At 47.5% G+C, this 9,507-nt stretch overlaps 1 protein-coding gene across 6 annotated transcripts in view; it reads left to right on the top strand.

Moving 5' to 3' along the window:
* Nucleotides 1-3: 3 nt before the first annotated feature.
* Nucleotides 4-9,507, top strand: part of URB2 (URB2 ribosome biogenesis homolog) — a 29,232-nt gene continuing 19,728 nt past the window's right edge. For 3 of the 6 annotated variants that reach the window (XM_084755950.1, XM_084755954.1, XM_084755955.1), the window contains exons 1-4: nucleotides 4-125; nucleotides 1,910-2,045; nucleotides 3,337-3,513; nucleotides 5,032-8,362. In XM_084755950.1, the coding sequence (XP_084612076.1) occupies nucleotides 1,920-2,045; nucleotides 3,337-3,513; nucleotides 5,032-8,362 (3,634 nt within the window). In that variant the 5' untranslated portion in view covers nucleotides 4-125; nucleotides 1,910-1,919. The other 3 variants (XM_084755951.1, XM_084755952.1, XM_084755953.1) reach the window with 3 other exon arrangements.

Genomic DNA, 9,507 nt, shown 5'->3' with positions numbered 1-9,507 from the left:
TCGGCGCTCCTCTAGCGATGTCTGCGTGACGCCCCGCCCCGCCCCGCCCCGCCCCGAGCCGTTGGCGTCAACGTCTGCCGGAAGCGCCCCCGTCACGTGTAAGTTGGCTGCCGCGGAGGTCCCAGGTGAGCGCCGGGTTGAGGAGTTTGGGGTTGTTTTTTTATTTTCGGTTGGGGCGCCAGTGTGGAGGATCCAGGCACCCCGCTGGAGAGACTTGACTCCGAGGAAGCCCTGGCTGAGGGATTTCCCGCCTCTGAGGGATCTCCGATCTGAGGGAGACCCACTTGAGAGCACCCCGATCTAAGGGGTCTTAGAGGTAGGGGAGCCCTACTGGAAAGAGCCCCGGGACCCTAGGGAACCCCGATCCGGGGTAACAGGATTTGGCGGTATCAATCTAGAACCCCTCTCTTAGAAGAGGGCGTCCGGTCTGGAAGTGGAGTCACAGGTGCTTGGGAGCCACAGTGACGGGTGTGGGAATCGAACCTGGGTTCTCTGGAGAAGCAGTGGGTAACCCTAACCACTGAGCCTCTCTCCAGCTCCCACCCACTCCCTAGCCATAAAATTATTCCGTTGCTCCTTTATAATTGTAATTTTCCTACTCTTATGAAGCGTAATGTAAATATATGATATACACCCTCCCCCTCCCACACGCACGAGGGGGGTCGCGACCCACAGGCTGAGAACAGCTGCCCTAGACCCTCGCTATAATCCCAGGACAGGAAGGGATGTTCTGAAGGCATGCAGTAAGCCCTCCCCAGCGCACACCCTCCTGCCCGACACAGCAGTATGGTCAGTATTTATCTTTTTCTTTTTTTTTTTTTTTTTGAGCTCATTTGTTTACCTCAATGATTTTTTAAGATACTTAAAAGTGCCAAGGCTACACAGAGAAATCCTGTATCAAAAAAAGAAAAGAAAAGAAAGAAAAAAGAAAGAAAGAAACTCAAAAGCTTTGCTTTCCCTTGGTTACTTAGGATTTTATTGTATTATCACATTTTTAAAAAAAATGTGTATGTTTTGTTGTCTAATGTAGGTCTCTGTGTGAGAAGATACTGTTATAGTAGAAATAGCAGCATTTCTATTAAAATCAATGCCTCTTTTTTTCTTTCTTTCTGTCTTTCTTTCGTCTTGTCTGATGGCGTGCATGCAGCAGCGTGGGGAGGTTAGAAGGGGCAGAAACCCTTGGAAACTGAATTACAGATGTCTGTGAGCTGCCTCGTGGGTGCTAGGAACCGAACTCTGCCTCTCCACAGGAGTAACAAGTGCTCTCAGCTGCTGGGCCATTTCCTCAGGCACAACACCTGATTTCTCCCCCCCCCCCCCCAAGAAACATTACTTTCTTCAAGTAGTGTACTGCCTGCTTATTTGTTATTTAATAATGCCGATCCTGATACATACCCATTTTAGAGCCTCTGTGCTGGAGCATCTCAGTCTTAAGTCACAGGTGGTGGCTATCATTCTGTGAGTAATTTACGTGCTTTGAGTTTGCCTTATTCAGTGTGTGATGCCAGCAGAAGTATTTATCATCGACCATCTGCCTGCTTTAGCTGAAATCCAGTTTCAAATTGACTATATGTTTGAGATAGCATCTCACCGTGTATTCTTGGCTGGTCTCTGCTTCCCAGTTGTGCTCAATAAGGTATATAGTGAGGGGCTAGAGAGACGGCTCAGCAGTTAAGAGCACTGGCTGCTCTTCCAGAGGACCTGGGTTCAGTTCCCAGCACCTACATGGTGGCTGGCTCACAACTGTCTACTCCAGTCTCAAAGGATCTGATGCCTTCTTACCTTCTTGGGGTCTTGCATGCACACACTCAGGCACGTACACATATTTTCTTTTTAAGATGATTGTTATTTTCTGATGCCTGTTTGGCTAGGCCATATTGTAATACTTGTCCTTTCTTTTTAATTGTAGACCTGTAGCAATGGCTGCTATTTATTCTGGCATTTCCTTTAAACTTAAAAGCAAGACAACATCCTGGGAAGATAAATTAAAACTAGCTCACTTTGCTTGGATTTCCCATCAGTGCTTTCTACCAAATAAAGAACAAGTAAGTACATTTAATGTAAAGCTTACATTTTTATGATCTAAAATAATTACATGTACAACTTAGATATTGGCATTTATTTAAAAGATTAGAAAAGGAACTTCATTGGAAGTTAAAAATCGTGTCAGTTAAGAAGCAGTGAGATCTTCAGTTTGCTAGGTTAAAGGCTGGGAGGTGCTAGTCTTTGTATGCGACCGAGCCGGAAATAGATAGGTACCAAGCATAATGTTGTTCTATTATTTAAGCCTCTGTGGCTGAAAAGTAGATAATGCAGCTGTAGCAGGGTGACAAGCTCATGGCCTGCATCCCGGTGCTGGCTTCAGAGGAGGCCCTGCAGGATGTATCAAAATGTACAGTGAACGGTGCGATGCCGTCTGCAGGACAGTGGCACACCTGCCAGTGCACACAATGAGTCATCCTGGCACCTGGTGAGCGCTGCACAACGTGAGTCAAAGGGGTGATCCTGGCAGGCTTGGTCCTGTTAGCCTCAGTCACTAGCCTGAGCCGCAGCTTTTGTCAGTCTAGCTGCAGTAATGGAAATGGCATGTATATAGCCTCTTCCTCATGAAGCCCTTGTGCCTCGGTTTGCATTGTCTGTCTCCTGAATGAAGCAGATTCAGAAATTATATATATATTTACACTTTTCTTTATAATTTACACGATTTTATACACACACACACACACACACACACACACACACACACACACTGTGCATGTCTTGGGAAAGTCAGCACGCTTGTCCTAGTGTTCTGACCCTCATTCCTTTTTTTCTTGAATTGTCCCTCATTGCCGTTTGAGTTGCACGTGTGATCTCTTCCGGTCATTGTGGGCGTTGGTTTTTCTCTTAGCAAAGACCGACCCCTGAACCTTTCATTGGCTTCAGATGAAGATGTTATTGTTTTTCCTTTTTCATTTCTTAATAAACATTTCAAGATTTCAAAACATATATTATCATGCAACATTAACAGAAGTGAGGATGAAGACAGTGCTGGTGCATCAGCGTCTTTTGGCTTCAGCTGCCCAAGCACTGATATTAGCCGTGTGTGCGGCCATGTTTAGCCTCGTGCTTCAAGTAAGACTTTGTTATGTTACCCAGTCTCTTCCTGAACTTGTAGACTAAGGCGCTCTTCCTGCCTCAGCCTCAGTAGGGCTGACACTGCAGACACGTTTTAGCGGGAAGTTGTTTTTGTTTTTCTTGTAATAGAATTTGGTCATGGCTGGGTGTCCCTGTAATGTTAAATCTTTTCTCTCATGTAAGAGGTTCATTTACATAGTATGTTTTCTACAAATCCAGGTTTTACTTGATTGGGCAAGACAGTCATTGGTTGCGTTTTATAAGAAAAAACTTGAGCTGCAGGAAGATATTGTTGAAAGGCTCTGGGTCTATGTAGATAACATTCTACACAGCAGAAAACTGCAGAATCTCCTGAAGAATGGGAAGACTGTAAATCTTCAGATTTCTCTTGTCAAGGTAAATAGTGGGTATGTTATGTGCATTTTTGTTAATTTCTTGGTACTGCTTAAACTTGTTTCAGAATCAGTTATGTGAATATATGTGAAATTCCAGTTTAGGGGAAGGAGAAGTAGGAAGTCGTAATAGTATCCAAAAAAAGGTTTGGTTTGGTTTTTTTAAACTGCGTCTCCTGGCTGTCCTGGAACTTTCTGCATAGACCAGGCTGGCCTTGAACTCATAGATCTGTATGCCTCTGCCTCCTGAGTCCTAGGATTACAACCATGGGCTGCCATGCCTGGCCTATGAACACATTTGTGTGTCATCAGAGCCCAACTTGATTACTTTTTGACTGGAAAAAGTAGCTAACATATTATAACCACACACACACACACACACATACACATACACACACACACACACACACACACACACACACACACACACACAGATCAAAATATGGAAAGGAATTACCTCAGGTGTTTTACTAAAATCGCAGAAGTCAACTTCATTGTCAAAACTGTTTTGCCATAACACTAGGGATTCTCTTAACACCAGTGCCAGTGAGCATTTAGTGCATACCAGGCGCCGAGGGCAGAAGGCCCAACTGACCATGGCATGAGTGGGAAGCAGCAGCGCTGGGACTGCAGCCTCCATGTGCGGGTGGCAGAGCTATCCAGCCAGAGCCCCACAGATGGAACAGAACAGAGAACAGGTAGACAAGCTGCCGCATATTCTTAAGACAATACCCTTCCTTGTGACACTTCTAAATAATGGGGTTGTTCTGAGGTGTCTTTCAAGGCAAGGCTGGAAAATGAAGAGCTCTGCATTTAAGAAATGATGCTTAAGCAGGTGGTGGTGGTGCACACCTAAATGCTGCTTAAAGCTTTAAAATGTGTGGTGATGGTTATATAAAACGTCACTAAAGGACACATATACAAGCTGAACAGATTATGCTCTGGGGTCTAAGCATGAAAAAGGTTTTTTAATTGACCATCTATATTATAAAGTATCTAGAGACATGTGGACATCTTAGGATCCAGCACATCTGCTGCAACTTTAAAAAAACCAGTACTGACTTGAGTGGAAATAATGATTGTTTCATGCTGTTGCTAATAGCTTAGCACCTCCGAGCTTATCTGAGGACAACAGTGAAGCAGCGGATCTGGGGGAAGGTGAGGGGGGGGGGGCGGAGAGGAGGCTGTAATTGGCATGTATTGTATGAGAGAAGAATAAATAAAAAGAAAAAAATTTGACTTTTAAGCTTTGCAAAGCCCAGCCTTTTGGAATTGGGTGGCAAGTTTACAACGGCACTAACCCTTTTCAGAATGGATGCTGACAGGAGAGGGACGTGTGAAGGGATCAGAACAGACACTTTGTCTTTTACTGATGCATTAAGTGTCGCGGTCACGTTAGAGGTAGAAGAACCTGGGTGCTTCTCGTCAAATGTGGGAGAGGAGTGATTGATTGTTGATACATTCTGAGTAGGCGTGGCTTTGGGTAGTCATGAGCTTGCTTTCTTTCTTTCCTAATACTCAGATCATAAATGAGAGAATATCAGAGTTCTCACTTTCAGGATCCCAGAGGAATATCTGTGCCATCCTGAGTTGCTGCCAGGGCATCCTCTCAGCACCTGCCCTTGCTGTCATCTATACAGCCAAACCGGAGCTGATTGTGGCCTTGCTCAGCCAGCTCTGCTGGTCAGCCTGCAGACAGCCAGAAGGAGCCATGACAGCCAAGCTGTTTGAGGTCATTCATCTGGCTCTGGACCATTACCTCAGACTTCAGCAACAACAAGCCAATCCCAGGCGTGTCTTTGGGGATATGACCAGCCACCTCCTCCAGCCCTGCCTAGTCCTGAGACACTTGCTTTTGGGGGGCACATGGACGCAGGCTGGTCAGGGCCAGCTACAGCAGACACTGAGCCGAGATATCAGGAGTAAGATTGAAACTGTTCTTCAAGGCGGGATTTTTCGAAATGATTTACTCTCGTCCTATAAAGAGGAGCTCTTGGAACAGCACCAAGGGGACGTAAAGATAGGAGTTCTGAAGAGTCTTGTCACTCCAATGGAAACAGTGACTGCAAGGCTGGTGGAGTCTGGCTATGTCACGTCAGACCTCCGTGCTTTGGTTGTGGCCAGCTCAGTGTCCTTGTTGTACAGACTCTTTCTGGATTCATACCTTAAGGAAGAAAACCAGTTTCTCTGTTTTCAGGCTCTCCCCAGGCTGTTTGGCTGCTTGCAGATGTCACACCTGCAGGAGGGGCAGATGGAAGCCCTGTCCCTGTCAGATTGGACCACAGAGCTTCTGGCTGTAGAACAGCTGCTAAACTCAGTGGCCACTGCCAACATCTACAATGTGGCTGCTGACAGGATCCGGCATGGGGAGACACAGTTCCACTTCTACCGCCGTGTGGCTGAGCTGCTGCTGAACCATTCACAAGCACCTGTGCCAGCTTGGTTTCGATGCCTCAAGATTTTGATGTCTCTGAATCATTTGATTTTAGAGCCAGACCTGGATGACCTCTTGTCTTCAGCTTGGATTGATGCAGAAGTAACAGAATTTCGGGCCAAAAAAGCCCAGGAAGTGCTTATTAACACTGTCTTCCAGACATATGCCAAGCTCCGACAGGTGCCACAGTTGTTTGAGGAGGTTTTGGGGGTGATCTGCCGTCCAGCTGCTGAGGCACTTCGGGAGCCTTTGCTTGCCTCAGGCCCCTCTTCCGCGCTCTGTGCATGCCTCTTGGAGCTGCCACTGGGTCAGGTCCTGGATACATGGTCCCTTGTACTAGATAAGTTCCAGTCTTTAGTCATGCCCTGTCTGCAGAGTGACCCTGACATGGCTTTGAAGGCACTGTCCCTGAGCTCTCTGCTGCACTGCATAATGGTCAACATGCGCAGTCTAGACGATAGCATGCCTCTGCCCGTCATCAGGCGGACACAGTGCGTAATGGAGAAGATGCTGAAGGAGCTTGTGAAGCCCCTTTTGGGCCTTCTCCTGGACCCTTGGAGCCCAGAGGCTGAGCCGTGGCAGCAGAAGGTGAGTGACTCTGCACTCTTACTGTCTTTCACCTGGGCTCAGGTGGACACCACCCTCAGCTTACACTGCAGCCAGTACTGTTCTCTGGCTGGGCCCATAGCTGGGACTGCTGTGGATGTCTCAGACCTCCCTTTGCTGCTACCAGGTGTGGAAACACAGCTTTGGAAGAAGGTGGAACAGTGTGTAGCCCGGTCCAGAGCGCTCAGTAGGTTCTGCTTAGAGCAGCTGTACCTTCAGAGAGTGAAAAGGACTTTAATGCAGACTAGGTCGCAGTCTAAAGAAGCCCTTCAGACCTTGAGGTGTGATGCTGCCTACATTCTTGACTCTAGCAGAGACTGTTTACGTCAGAAGACAGCAGCTGCTTGGGATGGGCAGGTGTCGACAGTGGAGGAGTCCACATACCCTGTAGCACACTGGCATTTGATCGTATCAAACCTCACAGTTTTAATGCCCTACCTTTGTTTGGATGACGTGAGATACGTGGCAGCTGTCCTACTAAGAACTTTACCAGCAAGTAAAGCCCAGGGGAACTTGGCACATAGTGAGACACACGTCACACTTGAGAAAGTATCCACAGCCCTCCTTCACAGCCCTCTCTTTCCGGAGATGCAGTCCCTCCATTCTGCCTTCCTGATGTGTATCATTGCAGACTGTTCTAGCGTTCTGTGCTCTGGTGCTCACAGTGATCTGCGTCTTATTAGTCAGCAGCTCCCCTGGCTTCTCAAAAAGGACTACCACACAGGTGTGGCTCACTGGGAAACCAAGCTGGCAAAAGTTGGACCTGAAGGTATAGAAACAAGAGGAGAAATTGCCCAGAATTTTCTATCCATGGTCAAGAGTGGTTTTCCTATCAAGTTGGACGAAGAGCAGCTCAAAGGCCTCCTGGAGCTCTTGGAAGTCATCTCTGCCCTTCGCCTGGACAGCCTCTCGCCATCTTACCATGTGCATCTTTTTTTCCTGCTGTTCTCCATGGCTGTCTCCACAGTAGGGCATTGCTCTCGCCCACGAGCCCTCCAGTTCTTGGTGACATGCTACCAGCTCCTCAGTGCTCTGCAGAGGGGGAGGAGTGCCCGCGCTGTGTTCAGGGTCATGTATGTTAGTGACATCTTTGAGGTCGTGCTGACCTCACTGTTGCAAGCCAGTACTGAGTTTGAAGTTAGGGAGGATGACCCTGCCTGGCTGCAGCTCCTTCAAGTGTCAGGGGTGTTCCTGGAACAGCTAATGCACATGCTTAGCCAAGTAAAGCTGAGCTTGGTGCTCAATTTTGGAAAAATCACTGCCTTCCTCTCAAGGTTTACTAAGGGAGCTTCCAGCAAAGAATTGAAAATCCAGAACCTTCGGGGCAGGCAGCTGCTTCTAATGGCTCTAACCAAGTTGTGTCAAAGTCTGGGGCCTTGTGTTAAGGAGCGGAGGCAGCTACTGGAGGCACCGGCAGCGCTACCTGAGCTGCTGCAGCAGGCCATGCTGCAGATGGGTAGCGTGCTGCAGCTCTGCTTAGTGCCCGGGGCCAAAGGCCGCCGCCGCCTGCCTTCAGTCCTCCTCTCAGTTGTCCCCACACTTTTAGAAGTAGACCTGAGCCAGCACCTCAGGGAAGGACAGGACAGAATTGCCCAGGTGGTGGACAGAGACAGAACCCTGCTTTCTCACACGGCCCTTTACCAAGATGTCTACCTTCAGCTGCTGGAGGAGCTGCCAGCCCTGGTGGGGACTACTCAGGCTTTCCAGGCAGCCTTGCGATTTCTAACCTTGTTCCTTTTGGCCCCAGAGCTCCATTCCAAGGAGAACTCTGTTTTTGCGTCCATCTTTTATTCTGTGCGGAAAGTTCTTACAGGTAAGGTGTGCTTTTGCTTGTTTTAAATTTGTTTATGGGTGTTTTGCCTGCATGTGTGTTTGTGTACCATGTATAAGCCTGGGGCCCTCAAACCAGACGCTGGTGTCAGATCCCCTGGAAGTGAAGTTACTGATGGTTGTGAGTGGCCATGTCGGTGCTGGCAATCAAACCTGGGCCCTCTGGACATTCAGCCAGTGTTCTTAACCACTGAGACATCTCCCTAGCCCCAGTAAGGTATTTTTTTTTCTGAGCTGATTCTGTGATTCAGAGGTGTAAGTCAATGGGACTCCATGGCCAGGTTACCATGCTTCGTGTCCTATGAGTCAGTCCTCTGTCTCTTCACGTGTCCTGCCGGTATGTCTAGTATGTCCCATCATAACTGGCTGGGCCTCCTGAACTAGGTGATGCCTGGTAGCTTCAGAAGGTACCACAGGAGAAAGTTTGCCCCCCAAACATACATCTGGGCATCATTTCCTCTTTCTTTCTTTTCTTCTTTTTAAAAATATTTATTATGTATGCAGTGCTCTGGCTGCATGTACACCTGCAGGCCAGAAGAGGGCACCAGATCATGTTATAGGTGGTGATTAGCCACCATGTGGCTGCTGAGAATTGAACTCAGGACCTCTGGAGGAGGAGTCAGTGCTCTTAACCTTGGAGCCATCTCTCCAGTCCCATTTCCTCTTTCTATATTGGCCCATGTAAACAGTCACCTTTCCAGCTTTCCCTTCCCTGTCTACAATGTACCCTTCTAGGCTTCTCAGGGCCTCTCGTGTTTATGGGCTTGTTTTGTGTACATTCATGCTTTGTTTGTTTGAGGCAAGGTCTTACTATGTCATAACTGGCCTAGAACTCCTTATGCAGACCTGGCTCATCTTGAATTCCACATCCAGAATTTTTTTTTCTTAATTATATTTCTATGTGTGGGTTTGTGCACATGTGGGTGCAGATAGCTGTAGATTCCAGAAGAGGGTTGCTGGTTCTCTGGAGCTGGAGTTCCACATTTCTAAGTTACACATTTGTTTCTAGCATGGACTCTAGAAACTTAATTTGGATATTCTGTGTAAACTAAGTTATGTGCCCTTAACCACTGAGCCATCTCTCCAACCTCCATTCATGGTTTTGAGTTACTGTGTTTGGCCTTTAAT

Source organism: Acomys minous (assembly GCF_964271855.1).
Source record: "Acomys minous genome assembly, chromosome: 14".
Taxonomy (NCBI): domain Eukaryota; kingdom Metazoa; phylum Chordata; class Mammalia; order Rodentia; family Muridae; genus Acomys; species Acomys minous.
The sequence above is the reverse complement of the archived record's forward strand: the minus strand, read 5'-3'. Positions and strand labels throughout refer to the sequence as shown.